Source organism: Acanthaster planci, linkage group LG01, assembly GCF_054643075.1.
Source record: "Acanthaster planci isolate LZ-2023a linkage group LG01, COTS_SCS, whole genome shotgun sequence".
NCBI lineage: Eukaryota > Metazoa > Echinodermata > Asteroidea > Valvatida > Acanthasteridae > Acanthaster > Acanthaster planci.
The window spans coordinates 14,344,542-14,372,446 of record NC_141777.1 but is presented as its reverse complement, the minus strand read 5'-3'; the positions used below and the strand labels follow the sequence as shown (position 1 = coordinate 14,372,446).

The 27,905-nt window shown below is 45.6% G+C and overlaps 2 protein-coding genes across 5 annotated transcripts in view; one reads left to right on the top strand and one right to left on the bottom strand.

The window, feature by feature from the left end:
* The window catches only part of wdr27 (WD repeat domain 27), a 254,700-nt gene that overhangs the window by 126,206 nt on the left and 100,589 nt on the right, over positions 1-27,905 (top strand). The window lies entirely within an intron of this gene.
* On the bottom strand, positions 19,317-21,493 carry LOC110979483 (uncharacterized). Its single transcript, XM_022235315.2, has one exon. It carries the CDS (start codon positions 21,202-21,204, stop codon positions 20,344-20,346), a length of 861 nt encoding a protein of 286 aa, XP_022091007.2. The 5' UTR covers positions 21,205-21,493; the 3' UTR covers positions 19,317-20,343.

Sequence of the window (27,905 nt, the reverse complement as noted above, 5' to 3'; positions counted from 1 at the left end):
GCTTTATATCCCTAGCCAAGTGGCCAGAGTTTGTTGATGCAATGTCATTCACACTGAGGACCAAAAAGGTGACATTGGTTTTCTTCTGTGCAACCAATGGATAGGTATCACCCACATGTACTTTCAGTTACAGTCATGAAACATTTGTCCATTTTTAGAGTCCAGTGAAGGTGAGGATGATGCAGATAGTTCAGTGCATGTGTAAGTGAAGATCTTGATGCTTTGGCATGATTTAACCCTTGTACAATACTTGCCACAGGCAAAACTAAAGAATTTTTGTTAACCAAAGAATTTCTGTTAATTTTTGTTGAATGATTTGGTTTAATGACTGTACGCTTACATAAATTGTGGCCTACTTCATGTTCATCTTGTAAAGGAGATGCCCTTTTACACAGAATTACTTATCTTGCACAAGATATTTTTTTTATGATTCATGCTTGTAACAAAGTGTAAAAGTGCTTTGCTGTGATACTCCCTAAACTAGTGTCCAAGCATTTTCATGTTGGTTGGAATTCATGGTTTCTGTGAGCTCCTTCTTTAGTCAAGTTTAGGGCTGGGGGTTGTGGGTAGGGCAGCAGTTGTAAAAAGTGTCTTGTTTGATGACATACCCTTAACCATGTAATAATCATGGACACATACATATATCCTCAAGACTGACACCACTGAGGCCTATGCACATTGTGACAGCGATTCTCAAAATGAGACCACAGCTGATTACAGTATATCTCCCGTTTTGTATTGTCTTTATAAGTGGGCTATTTTGGGAAAGTGAGACTCCTCAGTTGATCGAATACACTGCAGATAAATATGGCTATCCTCAAATGACCAAATGTACATCATGACTTACAAATCATGATCACACTGTATTGCTGCAATATTGCCACATGTATAATGCAAATAAACTCTGAACAGTTTTTAAAAAAATTGACACCTTGCATCAGGTTGGGAAATCCTTAATTAGCACTCTTTTTTTATCATTCTATCAGGCCATATATTAATCCCCACTTGGCCATACCAGTATGAAGTTGTAGAAGTAATCATTATTGAATAATGCCTCATTCCGGACACAGACTTGGTGAGAGTTTTTCCCGGGAGATAGCACTAATTACACAGCTGTGCTTGGCTGTGAATCACCACGTGTAAAAGGATGACTGCCAAAGATAGGTGAGGTTTGTACATCAACTGTTCGCTCAAAACTGGCTGCTCTCGTCAACTTAATGATGTGGATGTGGAGCTGAGACAGTCAAAGGTGTTATTGGGGTTATCTACAAATTGGGGCCAAGTGCAAGGTGATGACGGCTTTCCCTTTATGTGAGTGAGTAAATCAACATGGCTTCACTCCCATTTGTTAGAATTCACCCAGAGGCTTTTCTGATCCCCGATGACAGTTTACGTTCCTGTAGTGTTTCAAGTACAGTGGACTAAATATTCCACACATTTAAATCGAAAGTGTAAATGATCTTAAATGTTACAGCTCCGCGGTATGTGCCAACTTCGTCTTATTTCTGTCTCTCTATACATAGTGCCATTGAATTGCGACATCTTAAGAAGGTAGAATCCCGGGGTGATGAATGCTTCAGATCATGTTCTGAATATCATATTTGTTTTATTGAAACCCCCACCTTTGGAAAACTTTGTCATGTTGAGTACACTGAAAAAAAATGTTTGTTACGGGAATTAATCCTGAAAGTCATGCCATGGTCTGAATTGTGAGACAGGTATACAAGTATTGCAAAGGAACTCGGCTATGAGTCCAATTGAAGTCCCTTATACAAGTATTTGTATACATTTGAGGCATACCAGCATCAAGCTTTGCTTCCAAACACTCATCATAGGCCTAGCCAGCTCACATTGTCATGATTTTGGCCCAATAGCCGCTGATTGACAAAGTCTCATGAGGCATGGAAATGCATGGACACATACGTGATGGCATCTGTGTGAAGCATGAAGAACCTTGGGTGGTCCTTATAGATTTGGAAGGGCCAGAAAAGTTTTGAACATGTTCCAAACTTTTTTCAAAAGTAAGGCTAATACTAGTGCAATTGTAATTCAGTCTGGCATATTCTTGCAGTCCTCATAAAGACATTCATGGCCTACCGTTGATAATCATGGCTGTTTTAATGTGACTCTAGTACGTTTTGATACATTTTGCTACTCTTATGATACGGTTTTCTATGCTTCAGCTCCTGATGGGTCCACTTTGATAAATCTTCATTAATCTTACAATCGTAAGTGTAATTCATACGAATGTCCTTAATATTCATAGTCTTACTGTAGAACCACAGTCAGTAGGGAACATGTAGTCGGGGCCCTGTTTTTGTGACTCATCTAGATAAATACATCCAACCCTGATTTCTGACAGAACAAGTTATAAGGCTGAACCCTGATAAATTGGTTTGCGGGTACACCATGGAATCAATCTCTTTTGGACGAGGTGTGGTTTTAAAAGAACCGGTTAGTATAAACTCGACGTTTCAGCCAGTGTGCTTCGGCCATCCTCAGGAGAGTGTGCTGGACTTGAGTGGACAGCTGGTTATAAAGGTAATCCGGAAGCGGTGGAGCATGGAACAGGATTCGTGAGTCGTGTGATTCAGCATGTGTGGTGTTGCGTGAAGTTGTTGGATCCTAAAATTGGCGGGAAACCTTGGGTTCGGGTATAGGGGACCCTTATGCAAAGGGGAGGGGTGCGGGTGGCTTCGGGTAGAACCCGAAGGCTGAACCCATTCAAACTACTTACTTAACATACATGTAGCCTTGGTACTCGCTCTTGATTGCTACTGTACTTTACATTTAGGTTCAGATACTCAAGGTAGACTCACTACAGCTCCAGAGTGGAAAACAAAAAAGGTGAGTTAATTATTGACATCTGCTGTAACCCATGCAAATTACCAATACATATGCATTATTTCCTAGTCCATGACTTCCATTCACTAATTTCTCGATCACCAGTAGTGCGCCCTCTCTTGCTGGACTCCCGCAGAGGCGGCTGCCATGTTCGTCCTCTTTTTCTTAGCACCATTACCATCGGACATGTTTTGGTCTGGCTCCGACATTTTTGAGAGTTTTCCTTCTCTATTTAGTGTTTCAGTGTCATTTCTTGATCACCTTGCCTGTTTGTTCTTTCTCCTTTTCCCTTGTAAATATATATATTCTGTCGTTCTTTTCTCAGTCTTGCCCAAGTTGGCAGACTGGCCCTTGTGTTGACCTAGTTTTTCTCAGTTCTCGCCTAGTGGCACTGTTTGCTTTGTTATATAAACATATTTTCATTGATTTCAGAATAAAATTGAGTATGTTTGTCTCTTTTTTCTGCTTATCCAATTCCATTTGCCTATCTGTATATACCTTCTACCTTGCTCCAGTTGTGACATTTCTTGTTTGTATTTTTGTTGGTTATCTTATCAGAATATTGTAGTGTTTCCTACTTATTGGGCTCTGACGCTGTCATAGAAGCACACAGTCAACCACAAATTGCCGTTCCGAGCAAGAATGCTCCGTTTATTCTCCCGACGTCAAAAAAGCTGTTACACGCACAAGCTCAAGACACAAGGCGTTTAGGCGGGGACTGCGCAGGCGTGAGGCGGGAAAACCATGGGCCGTTCACATACCAGCGGGGACAGCTAGCTAGCTCCATGCGGGTCCGAGCTGGCGCCCCCACCGACCGAACCCTCCGGCGCCACACCACCCCCCGAGGACTCTTGTTCATCCCCGCATGAGGCGGCGCAACCCGGCGGGCCAGCCCGAGGCCATCCCGGTCGCCCCTGCGCAGTACAACAACAACAACAAAAGAAATGTGTACACAAAGGGAAAGCTATGACAAAAACTGGTCGTCCGGTGGGCTCCATGGCTCTTCTCCGCTACCACAGGAGGGGATCCAGGGGTCCAATGTGGAGGAGACTCCAGTCACCGTGGTGCCCCCCGGCGTTGCCTCGCTGCTACGGGGGGGGGCGGACTCCGGTGGGCGGTGGTGATGCTCACAGAGGGGCAGGTCCATCATGGTGTCTGCATCTCTGGTGGCCCGCTCCTCCTGCAGAGTGGCTCGCACCCCCAGTCGCAGGTGGACCTGGGGGGCAGACTCCGGCGGCCCCCGCTCCAAACCGGGGCTGGGGCTCTACCTCGGTCTGCATCCCCGTCTCTACTGAGTGACGCAGGGGGGGCGGTTCCGGCTGCGGCAGCCGCTGCGGGGGCCCGAGGGCCCGGTGCCGCACCAGAAGGCCAGTCCGACTGGTCTCTTTGATCTGGCCGGCCCCGCAATGCCTGCCTTTGGCACCGAGAGGGCACTGGCAGCAAGGGCTTGCCCGTAGCAGCTGACCAGGGGCGGGTCCGAGCGGCTCCCTTCCCGGAGGACAGGCGGGGGGGGTGATTGCTCAACCCCCAACTCCCCAAAGACAAAGACCTCCGGGTTGTCAGGATCCTCTGCCCAGACCTGGCCGACGAGGACGTGGTCACAGTGTCGGTGGTGCCGATCCCACGTCGGAGCGGTAGAAGCAGCGGCCACACCCCCGCTCACAGGTACAGGGCCAGGCGGCGAACAGCTCCGGACAAGCCGACCTCAGGTGTTGCCACAAGTTGGTCCACTGGCAGAATTCTCGCTGACAGTGGGGGCAGGCCAACTGGTCCCACCACCGTTGCAGCTTAGGGGCGTGGCCAACCTTCTCCGTGAGGGTGAACAGCCAAACAGCCTGGCTGGGCTCGAACCCGGCCCCCTAGGCACAAAGGTCGTACTACTGCTTCTGGTAGCTCTGAAACTTGTGGGCCCGTGTGAGCCTCGCTCTCAGCTCGCCAATGTAATCGTGTGCCTCGGTAGTCTCTGTTCGCTCCTCTGGTGACCCAAGAACGACGTCCAAGGGAAGCCCCACCTCCCACCCGAGCATGAGCATGTTCGGGGTGAGCCTGGTGCTATCGTGCTGGGAGGAACGGTAGGCCATCAGGACATAGGGAAGATGTTCGTCCCAGTCATCCTGATTCTCAGCCACAAACAAGCTCAGCATGGTCTTCACGGTTCGATTGAACCGTTTGACCATGCCATTGGACTGGGGGTGGAACGGAGTCATCCTGGTCTTGTGGATACCCAACAGCCAGCAGGCCCCGCAGAACAGGCCCGCCTCGAACTCCCACCCTTGATCCGTGTGGATCTCGAGGGGTGTCCCGAAGCATGTGATCACCTGCTCCATGATGGTCTTAGCCATGGTCTTGGCCGTCTGATCCGGAAGGGGAAATGCGTCCACCCACTTCGGGAAATAGTCCGCCACTACCATTATGCTGGTGTTCCCGGCCTTGGTTCAGGGCAGGGGTCCGGTAAGGTCAATGGCAATCCGCTCCATTGGGGCCCCCACTAGGTATTGTCGGAGCGGAGCTCTCCCAGGACGCGGCAGGGACTTCTTAGAACCACAGAGATGGCACTTTTGGCACCAGTCCTCAGCCTGCCATCTCATCTCCCTCCAATACACAGGAGCCTGCCTGAGTCGGGCCGCGGTCCAAGCGACCCCGAGGTGTCCAGCAGTGCAGAGATTGTGGGCAAGAAGTAGATTCTGGCCTTCGGGACGGCGATCTTCCAGGTGGGGGCCCCCAGTCAGCTCTCCCCCACTTCACTTGCAAAACTCCTCGGAATAGGTGCAGTGTGTCCCATATAGACCACCAGCTTTTGACCCCGGCGCCAAGGTCGGAGATGTCCTCCCACTCAGGTCGGTTGCTCACCGCCACCACCCACTGACAGACCGGTCCCAGCTCCTGCTGCTCCTGAGCTATCTTGCTCAGGTCCCAGACCTCGGGAAACCTGTCCAAAATCGAGTCATCCTCCTCTCCTTCCATGTCGGCTGTCGCAACTAGGAACTCGTCCTCTGCCTCCAGCGGCCCGCTCCGCTGGGGGTCTGAATCCGCCGGCAGCCGGCCCTGGACGGCGCCGCCCTTCCCCTTCCCGCGTGGGCAATCCCGGCGGAAATGCCCATACTCGTGGCACCCGTAGCACCGGACCCGCGAGGGGCGCCCGGCAAGGGTGGGTCTCCACCCGCTGCCCTCACCTTGCCTGACGCACATGCGGAGGGTTCCTCGACCACCTGGACCTTCATCCTCCATCTCAGTGGCCAGGATAATTGCCTCTGCCATGGTCGTGGCCTTCCTGGCGAAGACATGGCGCTGCAATTGTTTGTTCCCCAGGTCATTCCGGAATGAACCCCCGGATGGACCCCCCAGTTCCTCCAGGGACTCTCCCTGACCGTGCACCCGCATGGAAAGTTGAGCCCGATGGAGTGGCACCTGCGAAGCAACTCCAAACCACCGCTCGAAGTGTTCCAGGATGCTCACGTAGTCCCTCCGGCGACAAGTCGTTGAATGCCTCCTGGGCCAGTCCACGCAGATGGGAGGCCAAGTACTCTGCCTTCTCGGCCTTGCTCCATCTATTGATGGTGGCCACACCCTCAATGTGCGTGAGGTAATCCGCCCAGGCCGAGCTTTCGTAATACCGGTTTGGAAGTTGCACCAGTCTTCGGTCCTTCTGATCGGCTCCCCCCGCACGGGGATCCCCCTCATGTGCCTGTGCGGGGATCCGAGGCGGATCCGCCTCACGTGTCTGTGCATGGATCTGAGGGGGATCCACCTCACACAGATACGTGTGGATCCCCGAGTGGGGATCCGCCTCATGAGTTTGTACGCAGATCCGAGGGGGATCCGCCTCATTCAGATGTGTGCAGGTCCCCGGGTGGGGATCTGCCTCCTGAGTTTGCGTGCGGATTCAAGGGGGATCCGCCTTGCGTGTCTGCGCGGATCTGGGGCGATCCACCTCGCACATACGCGTGCGGATCCCCGAGTGGCCTCATGAATTTGCACGTGGATCCAAGGGGGATCCGCCTCATAAAGATGCGTGCGCTACCACAAGACATGAATGAACTTCCTACCGGCTCCTGCCGGGACCCCCCAGCCACGGACCCACCCTGAGGGCGCTCCGACTGGAACGCCTCTCCCAGTGTGCCCCTGCTGCCAGAGGGCATTCCACAGACGCCAGTGATGGGTGTACTAGTGAGGGGTTGGGGCATGTCGCCAGGCGATGCCCCACCCCCTCCTCAGTGACCGGGGCAAAATGGTCGTGCTCCAATCGGAACCGCACCTTTCTCGCCCCATCGACTTTGGGAGGGGGGAAGTCACCCGGGGACTGCTCAGGCGTGGCCGCATTCTCCAGGGAACCTAACCCCAAATCCCCCCCATGCCACACACTTGATGCACTCGATACCCTCGAATATCTGCCCCCCGCTCCTGGATAAATGTTCCAGATTCCCCGCGAGGAATGACTCCGGCTCACCTGCCAACCCAGGCGAGTTCCACGTCACCTTCGCAGTCTGGCCCCTGACTGCAGGGCCCCACGCTGGCCTGTGCTGCCGCTGTCCCACGCTGGCCTGTGCTGCCGCTGTCCCACGCTGGCCTGTGCTGCCGCTGTCCAGCGAGTCCGGCACCCAACCCAAATCATCCACCCATTCCATGGCACAGAAAAAGCGAAGAGTTTACCTGCTTTTCTTGAATACAGCATCCCACCGCTGCCACCAGTTGTAGCGTGGCCTACTTATTGGCCCCACCCACTCCACATTGCACATCCCATAGCTTGTGTTGTGGTTGTTATACTCTTAAGTGAACCATGTTTAGCAGGCATACATCGACTGCAGCTGATTAGGGTTAGCCTGCTTGCCTTCCTTAACATTTTCTTAGGGAGTGGGCTGCTGGTCCAGTACCGGCCTATGCCAGGCTCAAATAGCTCGGCACAATGCCGTAGCTCGCAGCCTTCCCTTTGGAGGTTACGGTACACAGTGGTACCTTGGTTATTCGCTGCGCTGTAGTTCAGACCGCTCTTCCTGATAGCGATGGCCCCACCCACTCCACATTGCACGTCCCCTAGCTTGTGTTGTGGTTTGTATACTCCTTTATGGACCGTGTTCAGCAGGCATGCATCGACTACAGTTGATTAGGGTTAGCCTGCTTGCCTTTCTGGACATTTTCCCTTTCGTCAACCCTCAGTAATGGTTTAGGTTGGGTGACCAAAAAATCAGCGGGCTCATTCCACTCCCAACCCACCTAGGGTTTGGTATCAGTTACAGTACCTGGGTCGGACTCCATGGTGGCCTCTCCAACCCCCAAACCTTTAGGCCTGCTTCCCAGTCAGGGTTTTCGGTCTCCTGCTATTTCTGACCCGCTTCCTGCGGACACGCAGCCTGATCCCCCTTCCAGCCGACCTTCTTCCTAATTACCGTCTGAATCAGGGAATTCCTCAGGAAAGAAACACAAATTATCTAGGGGTTCATCTTCCTCACGTCATTCTTGACATCAGAAGAAGAAAAATTGTATCTTGAAAGGCTGTTGCTTGCCCTCAACCAAAGAAACGTTATGTGCCCTTTCTGAGTCCATTTCATAACTTGTGCAGTGATATCCTCCTCCTCCAGCTACTACGCATTCGACCTTGGAGCCTTATTCTCCGCCCCCGGCCTGTTCGAGCAATGCTCTGGCCGAGCTTCAGGGCATTTTTCACCTTCTGGGGCCATATTAACGCACAATGGATGACAGTCGTACTGTGGGTTCGCTTCTGGTCCTGACCTTTCTTTGTATATTTCTGGTTCAGGTCAGTTTCCGAATGAGGATGAGCCCCTATCAGTGAATGATCTTTCACCGTCAGAGTCTCGCTTACGTCTTCTACAGCGGGAGATGATGCAAGTCCTGGGACTGCCTACCCCGGGCCATCACCTCCTAACGATGGGGGGGATCCCTCATTCAAGCACGGTTTACCTAGTGAGACCTTGTCTTCCCCCCTCTTTCCAGGGTTTCCCCTTGATTATTCTTGTATAGATGCAATGAACAGACTGGCGAAGGCCAAGCGGTGGACTTCAGACTTCCCCCTGCACCAGTTTTTGAAGTTCCCACTGGGTGATTTTGATCAATATCTCTCGGTACCAGATTTCCCCAACACGGCCAGAGATAAGATTTTTCCGAACAGCGGCAAGTCTACCCATGTCTTTCAAGACAGGAATCTTCATCGAATGGAGTCAGCTCAGAAGAATGTTGATCTAGCTGCTCTCTAGGGAATTTGCTGCGTGTCTTTCCTTGTCTTTTCTTGTCCCTCGCTTGATAGGACGGTTCTGATATTTTGCTCAAGTTTGTGACCATAGCCTTTCACTGCCTGGATGATTCCTTGCTTACAGGGCTTGAACAGTTTGCCAGGGTATCTATTCGTGCTACAGCTTCCCGTTTACAACCCATCTCTAGTTTTTAATCAAACATGACAAGTCAAGAAAAACTCTGTCGCAGATGCCCACATTTCTAGGAGCTGTTCTCAATCACCACCGCAGCACGGTATTTCCCACAGATGCCAGCGTGGGCAATCTTATAAAGTATGTTGCCCTGTTGGAGTTTGTCAACAGATAAACGCTCAGGCGTGGCTACAACTTCTTGGTCTCATGGCTAGTCTTTTCGACCTTGCCCCTTGGTGCTGACTCCTCATGAGACCTTTCCAACTTCAACTCTTGTCTCTCTTCAGACTGTGCACAGATTCTCTGGACCTTCTCGTTCTGGTGCCGGCCTCTCTGTCACCACCTAACATATGGTGGTCTTCCAAGGCCAATCTCACCAGCGGCCTTCCTTTTTCCCCTCTAGGTCACAACATGGTAGCCTACTTACAGCAGACGCTTCGACCTACTGGTAGGGCGCCAGCCTTCCGCCATATCAGATTTCTGGCCAATTATGGGAACCAATGGGAACCAACCTAGCAGGACTCTGACATAAATGTTCTCAAGCTCCACGTGATCGTCAATGCTCTCTGTCATTTTCGGCTGCTTCTGTCAGGCAAGACAGTTCCGGTCCAGTCGGCCAATGCTATGGCTGTCACCTACATGGATTGCCTTTTTTCGTGGACCCATTTCATGAATTGAAGTGGTTTGAATTTGTGACTTGTCTCTTTTTTGAAATTTTTAGCTTTCAAGTATATTATGGCCACACAGAAACCACAAAACAGCATACATTTGTGAATAGTTGAAATAGGAACAAACAATTTTCTAAAATCTTAAACAAAAGGATGGCCCACCACCAGGACTCAGCATGTTTTGGCCGCATCTGAACATGAAGCACCATCTACATCATGTCTGTGAAAATCGTTGATTGTGCCATGGGTTCATTTTTCTGGTCACAGTTTTTTATGACTTAAGTTTCAGACTTAAGCCCCTGAAGCCATCTAGTGATGTACCCAAATACTTTCATTCAATCACATTAACAAGACAAAAACTGGACTTTTTTCATTTTGTTCAGAGTTCTGTGGAATTATTTTGAATGCTGTTTTGTTTTCTTGGTTCTCCTTTATGGCCAGCCACCAAAAACAAACTTGACACAGACACAGAATTTCTACTGACAGAATCAGAGGCAATATCCATGAATTTTTCCCACCCTGGATTCTGGCCAAAGTCTTCCTCATAACCTAACCAATTTCCCCAACACGCACGACTACTGCTTTGACATAAGGACTTGGACAGCAATCCCCAATGGCTGAAAATGACAAATTCAAAAAACAAACGGTCCCTTAGTATTAATTTCATTCGCAGAGACTTTTTCTGAAGTACATGCACAGCTGAAGCTATGCTGTAACCGTGCTTAATCAGCAGGTTTCTTTGACATTTGATGCCTTGTCAGTTTGACTCGGTCTGGATTTGTACGTCTTTATATTTGGACGGCAAACTTCACACTGAGCATTGGGTCTGAGTGACTCTAGTTGAAGACTGGAATGCTAGTGATGTGGGAAATGTTTTTTGCTATGGTAGGCTCTGTTAAGGAGGAAATACACAAATTGCTCCAACCCATCAAAAAAGAACCCTCCACACGGTCCAATGTGTGCCCTTTTGCTGAAATGTCAAGGTCCACGGGGATAGGGCAAAATTGTTTTAATTGATCCTGTCGTGAACTCGGTGTACCGGCTCATGTGGTCCGTGAATGTTAGTCATATTCCGAGAGTTGATCTACTATGATGTCACCCAGCACTTTGGACATTCCTCTCATCAGATGAAGCCCCATGACACCTGTTATGACCCTCTTTATCTGGATCTGTTTGCCATGACTCATTCGTGCTGTTTGGATCAAGGAGAAAGGAGGGACAAACTGTTTCCTCCCGAAAAAGTTCTGTCCAAGTTCAGCATCTTGAACATTACTGCTTCCCGGCGGGTTGCACACCAAGGTCAAAGCCACGACACAGAGGCTGTCCTGGTTAATGATGCTGTCAGGTCTCCGGATGGGTCTTCCCTGTGATGCTCTTATCTTTAGAGGCAGACAGAGAAGCCAAGAGATGCCTGTCACTTTGCCCATGAACTTTTCAACGATGTCTGGGTATCTGAGGCCCGGCTAGGAGGGGAGTGTCGTTATCAAGTGTAGAGTATAGACAGTGTTTGGTTCATTCATATCCTGTGGTTGAATGTTGCATGTGTTGGTTTTGAATGTAGGTGTATCATGTGTCACAAAGCATTAGCCTCTGATTGGCCATTTTTACAGCTTCATGGTCAGCACCTGGCATATTCCATCTTACTTTTATTTCCTTCATTGCGTACGTTCCATAATTTATGGTATGATTTTTGTGACTATGTAAAACATGGCAATATGTGGTATAGTGTCTATTCTCGTGTGGGCTGTACAGTTTAGACAAACTGTTGACCTAAACATCATACATGTAGGTATAGAGTGCTGGAGAGAAAAGGGGCTAATTTGGAAAGACGTGATAAAGAGTATCTTAGCCCACTAGGCTCATCTTTCCCAAACAGTCACTACAAAATAGCAAGTCTACTGCCTTCAACCCACCCAGATTACCAATACTTTTGCATATTTCCTTCATTCATTACACCATTTGCTAAATTCTCAATCAATTGGTAGTGCGCCTTCATCTTGCGCAATGCCTAGCGGAGTGGCCGCCTTGTTCTTCCTCTTTTTTTTATTGTAATTTTTATTTATTTGACCATCACTAGAGCCAAAAAAGCAAAATTGAACAAAAAGTATATAAAAAACAACAAAACACTCATACAAGTAAATATAAGCAGTAGCAGGGACCAGGGACAAAAATCTGAATACGTAACAAGACAAAGAAGAGTTTGTGGGTCAGGGACTGCAAAAGTAAAATAAACTACTATTACCTATGGGTATGCAGCCCCCGCACATAACATTAACAAGACAAATTATACAGAACAAAGAGAACAATGGTCCCCACACAGGTGATTAAAATAACAGCCAAAAAAAGAAATAGGTTGAATTACGTGTCCAATAAGAAAGCCTGCTTGAGGGCCCTAAGGAATCGAGGAAGGGAGTCGGAAACAGCTGAGTCTTTGATAAGTGGCGTAAAAGAATTCCATATTCTATGGAAACTGCGGGTGGGGGAATGAAGCAAAGCTTGTGTGCGGGAAGGAAGATGGCAGAATGTAAGCAAATCTGAGTGGAGTGGATTGACAAGGACATTATCGCTGGTCTCACATTGGCATAAACTGTGTAAACATTTAAACACAAATGAGCATAGCAAGTATCATCTCCTGGATGATAAAGAGATCCAGTTAAGCCGGTCAAGCCTGTCCTCATATGTCATCTGATCTTGCTGTTGTTTTAAGGCAATTCGGGTTGCTGAACTTTGCACACGCTCGATCTGTTGTTCTTGGGATAGTATGTGCAGGCCCCAACAAGGGATGCCATATTCGAGGACAGGTAGGACAAGCGATTTGTACAGTGTGAAAAATGCTTTGGTAGATGAACCTCCAACAACTGATCGAATGAAATCTAAGAGGCAATTGGCACAAGAAACAATTGTATTAACATGGGAGTTCCAGCTAAGGTCGGAGCTAGTGGTGATGGCTAGGTACTGGATGGAAGACGAAGCAGCTAAAGGGGAATCACCAAGATTGTAAATAGGAGGATGAATATTTCTGCTTTGAGTAATGTGCATAAGCTTTGTTTTGGAAGGATTAAAAACCATACAATTACACAATCACCAATGGAGGAGGTTATCGAGATCAGTCTGAAGCAAACATAACACATTTAGAAGAAATACCATCAGACATGTCATTAACAAATAGATTGAACAAAGTAAGACCTAAAAACTCTGCTCAAGACAACGCACTACCCTGGAATATCACTAGCTGTCTACGGTTCATTAAGGATTTGACCCAATGCCACACGGTACCCCGGATGTTAAAACCTGAGGCCAGTTTCTCAAGCAACACACTGTGCAGCATTCTGTCAAATGCCTTTGACGTGTCGATGAAAACAGCATCAATACGCGGAGGGCGTGGTCAGTCGGGGGCAGACGCCCACTAGTACAAAACATTAACAAGTTGGGTTACACAAGCTACAATGCTTTGTAAAGCCATGTTGATTGCTGTTTAATAAGCCAAACATACCCATGTGATTGGTTAGGGCAGATGCAATGACTCGCTCTAGTACTTGCACAAGACTGACGTGAGAGCAACCGGCCTATAATTTGTCAGGATGGACTTAACACGTTTTTTTTACACAGGAGTAATGTTAGCACACCGCCAGGCTTCGGGAATTTTACCATGGTGGAGTGACGAGTTAAACAGTAGACTCAGTGAATTACAGATGTGCACTGCAATTTTATTCAAGATCCTAGGTAGGATACCATCAGGACCAGGAGATTTATTGACGGGTAGATTTTTGAGAATAGGTATTATTTGGCTTTCCGACACAAAAAGCTCTGTTAACTCCAGGATGGGTAATGAACAGGGCAGAAGGGTTTTCAGGAATAAAACCTGAGGGGTTAAACACCGAGGAGAAATAATCATTAAATGCAGCAGAAATGGTAGCAGGCTGAGTAGGATGCACGCCATTATCGTTAAATTCAGGGGGAGAAGGTGACTGTTTCCGATTTCAGACAAAAGACCAGAATCTACACCTGTTGTCCAAGGAAGAAAACATCTCATCACCAAATTGCCAATAAGCTTTCTGTGTTTGATTTTTGACTTTGTTACAAACCCTTTTGTACAATAACCAGTCATTCGGAGAGCCTGAATGGCAAGCAAGTTTGAACAACCTGTGTTTTTGTTGATCAGTTTTTCAGTTCATTCGTCATCCACGATGAGAAACAGGAATTACAATGATTAACCGATGTAGGCATTGAGTCGTGTATAGCACCACCCAGCAGGTCAGTGAAGAGTTGACGTCTGCCTGATCCATGAAAGCTGACCACGGAAGGAGATCATCCCTAAGTGATCAAAGTCACCACGGTGAAATTGAAGAAAAGATCGGAGGACGGCAGGGCATGGTGGTGGCTTGTGCAGGTGGAAATCCACATGTATAGCGAGGTGATCCAACTCAACAGGGCTTGAGGCAGTGCTTACTGAAGCAATTCTGTCAGGGCAATCGCTGAAAACCAGATCGATCGTTGAGCCAACAGATAGGTTTTCCCTATCAGAGGGATGGGTCACTGATGTAATAAGCTGCTCAAGGAAAAATTCTGAGGAGATTTCAAATAGTCTCGTGCAATTTGGGCTAGACTGATGGAGAGGGTTGACGTCAAAGTTAAAGTCGCCCAAAATAAGGCAACCATCGAAGTCCTCCATGTTGGCAGATATGAGTGCATCACAGAGTTTTGGCCAATACAGAGCAGTCGATGATGGTGGACAATAAAGGATGCCAATCAACCAGGAGTCTGACGAAAGGTTGACAGATATCCACATCAACTCCATGTCTTAATGTTCAAGATGGTCGAGTCTGTGTGGCACCAAGGAAGCATTGAGAGCAGCCATGGCACCACCACTGCAGCGCCCGTGACGATGGTCTTTTCTTAATACTATTAAGAACGGACATGTAATGTCCAACTCAGAATTTTTGAGATTTTTTTCGTTTGCTACACTTTGTTCTGTGTTCACTGTGTTTTCATGTTGCGCTTCTCTAGGTGTATAATGTCTCTTTTTTATAATTGTAATTAAGCTTGTGATGAGAGTGTTTCCTCTGTGTTTAATTGCCTTTCTATGCATTTGTTATCATACGGCATTTAAAGGTGTATATCTTGCATTTTTATTCTTGACTACAATTAAGTTTGTGATTGATTGTTCCTTCCTGCCACCTTTTCAATGCTTTTTGTTATGAATGTGAACGTATTGGTGTTATTGTTTTCATTTCGTGACCATAATAAAGATAAATCTTTTCTTCCGTGTCACCTCTGTATGCATTGGTTTATGTACTGCATTCATAGGTGTGCCTTTTGTGCACTTTTTTATGACAGAATAAAGATCGTGACGGAATGTCCTTTTCTTGTCACCCGTCAAAGCATTTAGTCATTGCTGTGCACGTGTCAGTGTTTTTCTTTTGTATCTCCCTCTGTATGTATATCATGTTACATCATATGTTCCAGACTGGGAGACCTATTCTAGAACATCCATCCCCCTCCTAGTATTGCGCTCGTGGCACAGTGGGCACCAGGTCTTTGGTTATGGGTACGTCCATGTTGAGCAAGGGATTGCTAGTGTTTGTAGGAACACTGTGGTGCAGCGGTTTCATATCCTAACCAACACTGGGAATAGGATAGTACTTCGGCTTTCTATCCCCCTTTTCGTTACTGTCGGTAGGGGGTGCGACCTACATTTAGCGATACCCTAATTTACATCTACCTCCTTTGTAGTTTTCAGTTTGCCCAGAGTGTAGGCATCAGGCTGAAGCAAGTAGGCCAGTTCACACTCTCTCCGGCTTGCTGGTGCAGGCAGAGCCACCACTGACACAGTCAAGAGGCCCCACCTAGTGGCCCAAACTCTTCATGCTTCAGTTTGGGGCAGTGGGCTCAGTAGTACACATAGTGTGAGCATCAGGCTGAAGTGAGTCAGGCTGGCTCACCGTGCCCTCTCCAGCTTACCAGACAGACTTGGTAAGGCCACTATCAACACCATCAAGAGGCACATACAACCCAGTGGCCCCACTCTTCACACTCCAGGCCGGCATGATGGGCTCATCAGTTGTACACATAGTCCCTGAACTCCTAAACCGCCCTTTCTGGCAATGCATGGGCCATTGCCGAGCTTGAACTTGCTGGTTATTTACACTTCTTCACAGGCCTACTGGAGTACAATGAGTCGCTACTCAGTACCGAGAACAAGACCAAGCGACACGCTGTGGTGCCCTACGGCTATAGCACTTAAGCACTGTACCACTGCCCACGGCAAGCGGTAATACGGTATTGTCACGGGCAAAGCTACCACCCCTGGTTGGCTCACCATGCCCGTAGGGCAGCAGCGTCTACCCACCTCCTGCCCTGGGCCCATTCACCGCTCTGTGACTGTTGACCAAACAGGGTGGTCTCACAGCACTGCCCCAAGTAAAATACAACCCACCTCCCACTCACAATGGCCAGTACTCTACGGCCAAGTGGTCAGTGGCATCTTCCTGCTCCCATCCCACCTGGGATTCCGCATCAGATATGGTGATCAGGACCGGGCCTGCAATGGCTACCGCTGCCCAGTCTCCAGCCAGACCCAAGGCCCCTGGACTGCTTCACTGCTGGGGCTTTCGGCCTTCTTCCCTATTCTAGTCAGGCTGCTCAACCCACTGTCCTCGTCCAGAACTCTGATGACGCTCATGCACAAGGGAATCCCCTGCAGATATGTCTCCAACCAATCCGGCATCTAGACACCCTCCTGGGTTCCATACCTCATCAGGGAAGAAAGTAAGGTGTTGACTACACTCCACCTCATATCAGAAACCTTGTCCATGCTCATACAGCACTACTCTCTGCATCATCCAGCAGCTACGTACCTGGATCCAAATCCGTACTCACCCCCTCCACACCATACATACATGCAAGACTCTGGGGCCAAGCAGGAGAGTCAACCAGTATTATCACAGCAGCATCATGGCAGTCATCAGCCACTGGGAGTCAACACAGCACCAGTTCCTCATGTCCAGCTGATCCTGATCCGCATGCATCCGACTCTGTGGATCCGTTGTCCGACGAGGAGGAACCCCTCTCAGTGGGCAGCCTATTCCCCCCTGAGTCTCACCTCCATCTGCTCCAGCATGACATTGTCTAAGTCCTTGGGCTCCCTTGCTGAAGACCACAACTTGAAGTGTTTTTAGACTGGGAAATAAAGAAGTTTATATGGGAGTGTACCAATATTCTTTGAAGGTAATAAAAAAATCTAACTTCCGTATCAAATAGTGCTGCAAGTAGGTGTCAAGGTTCGGTTCAGTTGGATTTTGGACATCTACACACATGTACATGTATCGTGCACACTAAGACATCGAAGAGCTCGCTACGACCCTGCTGCATAGGCCATAGAATTTCTGTGTATAAAATATGTTAGTGCAAGTAATCAATCTCCTGTCTGTCTCCATCCATGAGCAACTTTGATTTGAATATATTTTTTTTCAAAACTGTTTTCCCACTCAAAACAATTGTAAGATATGTGCAAATAGAAAAAAACAACATGCTCAATTAGGACTTTCCTCCTTCAGTACAGAATACAAGATCAAATTAGAATTGTGCTTGGCCAGGACTCGGAAACTGAGAGGTTAACATCTCAGCTCTTCATTACCTTGGTAAAACCTCATCAGCCAGCAAGCAGAGACGCAGTAGCTAGATGGACTGTCTCGGCCATTAATTTTAACACCGAATGGCCAACATCCTTAGATGATGAAACCCACCGCCTTATCGGAGCTCATGACATCAGGGTGGTAGCCACCTCATGGGCATTCTTCTGTGGTGTCCCAATGGAGGATCTGCACAGTGGCATACTGGAAGACACCCTCAACATTCACCTCAGGGTGCCTGGGTGATGTCTTGCAACGAGACTGCTCCCATGGCAAGACAGTCCTGCCCCTCCTCTGCCCTGAGACCAGGAGGACCTTCACCGGGATGGACCCCTCCAGATCTACCTTAGAGCTCCCCCTGTGCTGATGCATTCTCAACACTCCCCCTTCATCCTCTTCAAGACATACGAGACACTAATCACATTTTGCTCTCAATCAGTGCGTCCTCGCCAACCTTCCTCCAGGGTATGGTGCTACTGTACTAAAGCAGTGACTGTTTGGGTAGGATGAGCGCAGTGGACTTATTCCCACATTATGTGGGGGGGGGGGATCTGCTAGGTAATACCTACCCAAACAGTTGGCACCCACTGGTCCTTCCCACTCTGGCACAGACTTCCAAAAAAGGATGAGCATGGCAGTGGCGCCATACTGCATTGTAGCACTAAAGGATGCACTACTGTTGATCAAGTTTTTAGCGAATGGCAAAAAGTGCCGGGTATGAAAGGAAATTTGCTAAAGAAACAACTGTTTGGGTAGATATTCCTATGTTCAAGAACAGTCAGTTATTACTCTTGCTGCACGATTTATATATAGTACAACATAAACAAGCCGTCTTCCTTACACAATTTGCGAAATGAGGTGCTCAGATTTGGCTGAATAAAAGTCCAAGAAAAAGTAGGAAAGTTCCTGCGATACAAGCAAATAAAACAAAAATGTCGGAGAGGCCAATTAGCTTGAATTTGTTTGTTGGTGTGACTTTCAAAGGCCAAGGGTCACTTCACCTATATATTTTGTTCTTTGGAATGTGTTCTGAAATACCTGCCCTCTGGATAAATGAATAGCTTGTGGAATATCCTGTCAACCCAATCTTAATAAGGGTGTGCTTTTATGAATAGATCTGACCTTTCAGGCCCCAAATGGGGTCTTTTTGTTGAAAAAGAAAATCCTGGACTGTATTTAGAACAGCTTTTAAAAAGAACTCTTGACTCTGCACAGAGGCAGCAATACAAATTGTGTGGACTATTTTTAGGCATATGTAGGAGGTGATTTCACGGATGTGTATAATAAAATCTGGACTCGCAATGCCCTTAATCAGCTCAGAGAGATCATTGAATCCACTCGTGACCATTTGACCGAGCCGAATACAAAGCTTTCCTGGCAATGCCCGCTTTTGTTCTTCCTGACGTCAATAGAAGGGAGCCAACCCATGCATTTGTATTCCGCTCGGTAAAATGGCCACTGGTTGGCGTCTTCTTCATACAAAGGCGTTGCAAGTCCAGGTTTTTATATACGTCCGTAGGTGATTTATATATTCAAGCAAATCTTCCATTTTATACTCATTTGATATGGTAACACCAGCAGTCAGATCTAAATGATACTTGCAGACTCTGTAAACCCAAAAATGTATCAAACGTCTTTGCTTGAAAAAACAAAAAATAAAAGCGGAACGTAGCAAAACTTAGCTTAGCAAAAAACAGCAGCACTAATAACTGAAGAAGAAATTCTCAGAAATAATGATGTCTGAAATATATGACGCATTGTAAGAATTAAAAACATCCTATCCAAAGCAAAGACAATTGAAGTTCACATTACAGGCATAGTTCCTTTTCTTTAATAGTCCACCAAATCACAAGCAGTGTAGAAGGAATAAACCACTTTGCAGCAGAGGACATGTTATCACGGATTTGGCCATCCATATACACAGGTAAAGTTGATGCTTAAACTACCATGCACATCCCAAATCGCTTTTGGCAGGAAACTGTATATATGTTTGTTTCATGCACACACAAAGTCTGGACAGCATGTTAGACTTGACCTTGACAGTGTCCCGGGGTTATTAGAATTATTGTCATTGGTTTATCTGAAAAGAATTAAGTTTCATGATTAGTAGGCCCAGTTGTACATGGTAAACAAGTACAAACTTTGCAACTTTGAACACAACTTTGAAACAAATGAAAGCATTCATCTGAAAAGGAATTTAAGATACTCAACATGGCACTTGATTAAAAATAGAGAATTATGACACCAAATCAAATTTTGATTCCTAAAATAAATGTTGAAATCTATAATCAGGAAGATAAACGTGTGATAAAACTAAAAAAATAAAAATAACATAAATCAAATAGACCAGTGAGAATGGCACCCTGTTCATCATGCACACGCTCTTAGCCTTGTGCATACATTTTATGAATCACAGCACCCTATTGGTCAAAAAGGTATTTAATGCACAAGCACCTCCTTTACATGAACCTGATGTCACTGCAGTAAAAAGCCTCTGAGTCGTATTGCCAGATTAGCCTATTAAATAGGCTTCAGAAATACAAAGGAAAAAGAATTTTCATAATCACTTTTTTATTTACGCAAGCACTCTTGCGTGTCATTGGGGGGGCCTATTCCCAAATTGACCAGTCTTTATATACATCTTTATACAAACTTCTACACATTTTCCCTAGTGTTCACATGTATTCCCCGCAACCGTAATAACAAATGTAAAATTCAAGTGAAGGGCTTGGTGCATGTTGAATATAAAGGTGCATTCGCCATTTCTTGGCACTCGAATTTGTCGTATGATGCCTCTGTTAGATATGAACAGAGGCCAGTGCACTATGACTGTTGAGGTTTGATGCGAAGTTGATAGAGTTCCTGGTAATAGGGCAGAGCCTCTGCTATCATCTGTTTGAAATGGGGCGATGGCTGTCCCTCTGATGGACACACACCTGGGTCTGTCTCAAGTGGGTTGAATCCAGTACTCTCCAACAGTCTGTCAAACCATCCCACTCGTTCATGGTCCTCCCACTGTTTCTCATTCACCATCCAGTTTCCCGGTACCCCACTGACCTTGTCCCACTCTAGCAGCTTATCTGTGAATTGGAGACCAACTGCTGTACAGAGACATTGAAGCATTTCCGAAGGATTAGACTTCAGGTCATCGGCATCCAACACTAATGCTTTCTTCCCAAGAGTTTTGGTCACATGCTGATGCATTTCTGAAAGGTTTTTGAACTGGTTAAGCCCTAGATAGAACTCTTTCTTCTTCTTGTAGGCAACCTTGCTCATGCAGTCTTCCAGTGACTTTACAGATTTCTGTGGATTTCGGATCAAGAAGACGTGTTGGTAACCCTCTGGTATCATGTCCTGCTTCCCTATCATGACGTACGACAACTCTTTGCCGAGCACGAGGGATTTCCCAGCCCACGGCTGCTCATACAGCTCTTTTACAAACTTGAAAGACAGTCTGGGCTGGAGGAGCTCCGTCTCTGGGAAGCGGCGATCAGGACCAAAGTTGGCAGCAGCCCCAAAGAGTTCCAGCAGACACTGTGATGCAGGGTACTGCGACAGGGAACGTGCCAGAACTGTTGACAGTGAACGTGCTGTGCACCAAATAAGGATCCGAACTTGCTCTGTATGCTCACCGGCCATGGTTAGGTCTTGTCTATCCACTTTTTCTTTGAATGTGCCATGCATACCACAGACAGATTTAGAGTTGGAGCCAACACATGGCTAAGGCCAAAAAAATAACCACTACAACTGTCACTGATACACACAGTGGGCCTACACCATCAATTTATCTAGCGTACTAACCTGCAGTCATGTGCTGTGCATTATCAATAGATAGTACAGTATGCCAATGTGATTGTGATGATAGAAGCTATTTATGTGTGCACGTGAACTTTGACCATTATGCTGCACAATCGTAATACAGAGCTTCACACACTGCAATATTTGTGCTGTAATTGACATAATGAGCATTCTGTAGATGGCCAGGGGAGTCGTCCCTGATTTATTCAAAAGCCTTTTGATTAAAAACCAGGGCTTTTTCCTCTTCTTGTAGGCAATCATGCATGTCCAAAAAAAGCCCACTCCAGCTGCCTGCATTTAAAGTGAACAATTGCAGGCCCATTCAATTATCCAAAGGAAACATGCTTGGGAAAAAAATCTGCAAGAGGGTGTGCTTTTAGTGGAACTGTTTTCTTTATCACTTTAGATTAGCATGGTATTTGTCATATAGTTTGCTGCAAAGTGCAAAAAAAGGGCAATTTGCTGTCATGTGATGGAAATTATGTTTGGGAACATCATGCATGGAGAGGCTGGGCAACAGCTGAAAGTGATTGACACTGATACTCATTCAAATACTCAATCCACAGAAATTACTCATGATTACTCCATGTCAGAAGCACAGACATGCAGGGTGTCAGCCCTGGGAACTTGTTGCTTAGCTAAACAAAGCCCTGTCTCTGTAGACTTGGTATCCTTCTCTCCATACACAAAAACCATTTATCTTCAAGGAGATAGAAATGGGGGGGACAAGATGTAGATGGACTAATTCAGAAGATCCTGGATGTCTGTGCCAGTGTATGGTCGCAGGAGGAGGAAGGGGCAAATCTTTTTGGGGGTTGGGATATGCATCTGCAAGTGACAAATTCCTAGAGATTATTCCTGAAAGTATGCCATGCATTTTTTCCCCTGAATTGCGCATTTAATTCCCTTCTGCTTTGAAAAGCACAATACGAAATTGCATAGCTTGATCAAGTTTTAAACTTGCAAGTATGTGTATTCTCTAAATCAATTTTTCTTAATTTTTATTATTTTTTTAATAAATGACAAATGTTGTGCATTTATTTATTTTTTTTTGAGTGATTGAAGCCAACCAAAAATGGAGGTTACCCAGCAGTAAGTATTTTTTTACACATTAGTTAGCTTCTTTTTTTTTTTTTTTTTTTTTTATTTTGGTTATAATTCAGAAGTAAGAGAAGGTTCCAGTTTCCTGATGACTAATTACTTTGGGGCATTTTCTATCTACTCAAGGTTTTTGACTCGCAGGATTCAAAGTTAACCCAAGAAGTGACTCTGTTACAATTGTGCCCATAAGAACAGTCCCTGTTCATCAGATCAGTATCTTATACGTCACTTGTTCAAAAATCTTAAAGTGCCTTGGTCAATTTTCAAATGATGCAAATTGATGTGGCCCATTTTATGCAGGCTTTATCATGTACAAAAAGATGAAAAATCTCTTCAGAATCAAACTTTGTAGTATAAACGACTTCTCACCAAGTATAAATGCCAAAGTGGCCCTTAGATGAGTTGTTCCAGTGACCCCAATTGGCCCTAAGTTTTTGACTTATTTGGGGAATTTGCTCCTTTGGAAGTAAAAATGACTAAAGAAAACACTCAGTGTGTGTTGAGTAAACAGTCCATGATGACTTCATTAGTTTTGGACAATGAAAGAAAAAAGCATGATTGCTTCCATAAATTTTGGCTGATTGGTGGCTGTGACTGAACTGGGGATAAGAGATCATGACCCTTTTGGGGGGCTCTGTTTGTGTCGTGTTTACCTGCCAAGCTAATGCCTGCTGTGTGTCTACCAGCTGTCAAACCAGCAGCCAAATTTGAGCGAAATCTGTTCTGGCACCAAATGGCTTGGATTCCATTAAAAGAATTCCAACATTTTTCCCGCCTTTGAAGGCCCTTCTTTCACACTGGATTTAGATGTGGGAATATAAAGCAACAGATGCAGTTTGGGGTCTTGGCTGATGCTCAAAATCACTGTGAAGGGCCTGGATTTGATTTTCCAACAATATGGAAGGGAGACTTGCCTGGATGTGATTGTGGTAAGGATTATCTAATATCACATCCACACCACCAAAATCACATCTGAGCCAGAAATCACACCAGGAAAGTCCAAAATCACATTGTGAGTTAGACTTTAACAACAATTGGGATTTGATTTCTGACTTGGATGTGATTTTTTGATAATCCCTGCCAAAATCACATCCTAGTTTCAACATCACATCCACCCTTAACACCTTCCCATTTTAGTAGGGAAATCACATCCAGGCCATTCACGGGGAAATTTACTTGGACATAATGACATCCACCTTTATTATTCCTCCGAGGTGCTGTTCAGAGCATATTTGACATGACCCATGAATTCTCTTCGGACATGGCAATATATTCATATGCACATTTCCATATCCATATCCAGGGTGTATCATTCTGAGATTATTAGGAGCCCCCTCCCTGGAATGCTGTCACAGGTGCCTGTCTTTTGTTAGCCTTGGCCAAGTGGGACCATGCATGGTGTCTGTTAAGGTCATCTCTCCATCTTGTCTTTGGGCAGCCTGGTTTCCTGGTCCATTCCCTCGGGGTCCACTCTGTGCCCAGATGGTCCATCTGTTGTCATTTAATCTTGCAACATGTCCTGCCCATCTGCACTTGGCTTTGTTGATTTGGTCAGTGATGTCTCTGACCTCAGTTTGCTGGCAAATCCAAGTGTTTCACTTTTGGTCTTTAAGGGTGATACTGCACATTATGCACTCCATTTTGTGCCGTGCAATTGCAAGTTTCTCCATCATTGTGTTATTCAGTGCTCATGTTTCAGTGCCATATGTCATTACTCGCAGAATGTATTCACTGACTACCTCCCATTTGATATTCGTGTGGCTTTGCTGCTTCTCAGGATTTTTTTTACTTTGCCAAAGGCTGCCTCATCCAAGGCCAATTCTCTTGTTGATCTCTGGCATTAGTCTTCCCTAGGTACATGTAGCTGTCAACATTTTCTATAATTTTACCATCAGCAGTTACTGTTGACCAGTTTATGTGGTCATCGAACATCACTTGGGTTTTTCCGAGATTCGTGTTGAGACCCACTAGTTTACTGGCTTTTTGGATGTCATTTAGCATGCTCTCTAATTCCTCTGCAGCAGTGGTGTTTTTGCAACTAAGATGATATTGTCGGCATATATCAAGTGGGAGTTGTGTTCATCATCGACGTTTAGGTCATGTACATTTAGGTCATGCATATACTTACATGAAAGCTCAGACTGATGATGAGCTCTTGCCAAACGGTTTTGATTTTTTTTTCAATAAATTACACTTTAAACTTAACCAGGTGAGACAGATTAATTTCGATGTGGCTTCTGTGGAGTGACCCCACATTAAAAGGTTTTTTGATACAAATGTAACACTTTCATTATGTGAACAGTTTCATGGGTCATATCGCAGTTTCATGATTCCCTTATATTTACAAAATGTCGCATCAGGGATTTTTCTGTCTCCCTGCAAGCTGTTTCTTTTTTGACATGTTGGGGTTTTGTGTGTGTGTGTGTTATTTTCCATCTGCCAAACCTTCTTCAAGTGTTTTATATTTAGTACTTTTAATCCATTTATTTTTGTTTGCAGTTTAAAATGAACAGAAGAAATATTTTCATTTTTTGTGTGAAAATGAACATTTATTTTTAAAAATCTCTTTTCATCCCAGTCATATCTTGCATGCTGATTTGCATGTTAAGCATGCTTTGGAACATAGTTATGGCAAGAACATGTAACATAGCTGTTAAGGACACATTTGTTAACTGGCTCCCCCGTAGTTTTTGTGTCTTGTGAAATGTAGCCGTTACATGTGATAGTCTCATCGGCAAAGAAGAGACAGGTTGGTGGGAAGTTTTTCATTTGGGCCTCGTTCATGCGCCCAATGCACACATGAAGACTGTGCCTTCAAACAGAAATTGGTTGTGTATGCACAGCCTGTCCTGTGCCAAGCATGTGTGAACCCTGAAGCACAAGTTCTCACCATAGGACTGTTCGGTGCTGTGTAAAAACACGTCCTCTCTTGTTCCTGCTCAGTGCGGATAGAGTTGTAATAACCAGGGGCACAATGATGCAAGCCTAGGCCCCCACTCAGAAAAGCTGTCTGGGTACGCTGACCAGGCTTTCCTGAGAAATTGGTTCACACAAGTACCCTGTGGCACACAAGATTATTGTAATGTCTCTCAATAGAAAATATAAGTTTGTCAGTTCAGAATGGTAGCATGTCAAGAAAGAGCATAGTCCTAATACAACAAAATGCACTGCTGGTAAGTCCAACTTTAGTGTGATTGATGCTTGCTGCTTTTGAGAAGGTGTGAAATTAGTGTATGGACGAATAAAAACTCAGGGCCAGGAAGAGAAGTCCCTCAAGACATCCCTTTAACTTCCGTGAAGTACTGTGCAGAAGTTCACATCCTGTTTAGATTAAGACAAGTGACGGTTTGTTGAGATTTTGTAAGGATTTTTTGTCTTCTCCCCTTTGGGGGAGGTGTGTCCGTAGAAAGCGTGCATGTGGTCAGTGACTAATTTGCAAGAAGACTTATCTCCGCAGAGCAGACACGATCACTGGACCGAATGAAAAGCTCTTCTTTTCCCCCTTTTTTTCACTCCTAAAGTTGCCTGTGCCTGTCCTGCATTTCCCACATTTCCGCCTAGGGTTTTGTGACCCAACCACAGAGGAGGAAACATTTAATAAACTCCATCGGTATTTCACCCCACATTGGTGAAAGCCTCTCATCCCTACTCAGTTAGTCCGTGTTTGTGTCACTGCATATCTTGGGGGAGGAAATGCATTAATACCTGTGGAATGTTTGCCTGCGAGCTGTAAAGGGGGAAGTGCACAGTTGAGCTTAGATCCACCAAACCATCAGAAGTGACCTCTGATGATGTGTCAAATATATAAGGCGGTCAGACATCCTGGTTTTCAGCCGGGGTGGAAGTGCTGCTTTTTACCGCAGCTGGTTTTCCTTTACAGGGTTTTCTCACAAAGAGCCATGCTATTTCCAACATCACTCCGGAAAACATTTCTTTCTGGGGCAAAAAGTTTTGCCAAGACAATTTGATTTAATGGCGCATGGCTGCAGGAAGTGTTGATTTTTACGGAAGCCCACTAGTTCCAGGTGTCTTTAATCTCATTCACTGTCTACCATTTTTCTTTTGCACCAACGATCAGATTACCTTTTACATTGTTGTATTTTTTTTTAACTGGTGTGTCTTTGTGTGTGGTGCACATCTTTGTGACTTGTACCAATTCACTGTTACTCTGGTCAAAGGTATCAAACAATAGTGTACAATGATCGATGGCTGGTTGCTTGTTAATGACTGGCTAGTGATCATCAAATGTTATGTTTGAAAACCTTGATAAAGGTTAGAGGACCGATTAAATAGGAAGGTGACTAGCGGCCATGTACAAGCGGCATAAGCCCACAACTTTAATAACTTAAGCTGCAAATGTGACATACATGCACTTCACTTGCAGCTGCTACTTCTTTCACAGCTGTCGCAAACTAAACTCACAACTGCATCTTAATATTTTCTATGACTGCGACATGTATGTTGAGGTGGCAATATAACTTGCTTATTGGCCTTTGTACATTTTACGTTTGTGATTCAATTATTATGTGACTGTGACACAAATCCAGATCAACTGAAGTTTCAGCTAATTGTGACCCTGACAAACTGTATATGTGCATGGCTGCAGTTCAGTACATGCACATGTATGTTGTGGCAGTGATTTATGTCATAGCTAAAAGTCGTTAGTGCATTATATAGAGGCTTTGCATGGTAGCCATCTTGCAGGGCAGTTCTTTTGTTCTGTAGGGAATCCTCCATTGTGCATACCTGTGGAACAAAAGTACCGACCTGCAAGATGGCAGCCATGCAAACCCTCTATGTCTGGTTTCATTGAGTTAATACCGGTTCTCCAGATCTGATCATCAAGTTATGTGGTTAGTGTTGAATGAAGTCCTTGTAAGTATGGCTTTGCTTCTTTATGAATGATAAATTTTATGGTTTAAATACTGGTTTTGGGTTCACTTGGTGCTCAAGAAAAGAAATAAACTGGACTAATTGAGTTTCTAATCAGCTGCATGGCAAGTAAAGCTTATTTGCATGTTTAAGTTTTTGCGAATGCCACATTCTGGGTCTTGTTGGTTGCACCAATGTTGGTATTTTCCTGGAAGCCTGCCAGACATTGTCCGTATGTTACAAGCCATTGATGATGTTTCCTGTCTCTCATCATGGAATATTATTGCAGCTGCATCTGAAACTTCTGGCAATACAACTTTTCTTTTATTTGGATAGACATGTTGAAGATGCCAGGCAGTGTGTTAAAGGTATAAAAAGGTTGTAACAGTTTTTGGCAAGGCAAGTGTTCTTAAGCTAGAGGTGTAGTCAAGTGTCCAAATGATATAAAGTGGTATCATATGCAAATAATAAACTTTAATGATAAAAACAGTAATTAGACATTTCATCAGTGATGGATAGAATGGAACATGAAAAGCATTATATTGTTCACAGATCTGAATAAAGCCCAACTAAATCATGAATAAATTCCTGCCTGAATAGATCTCTGTATCACC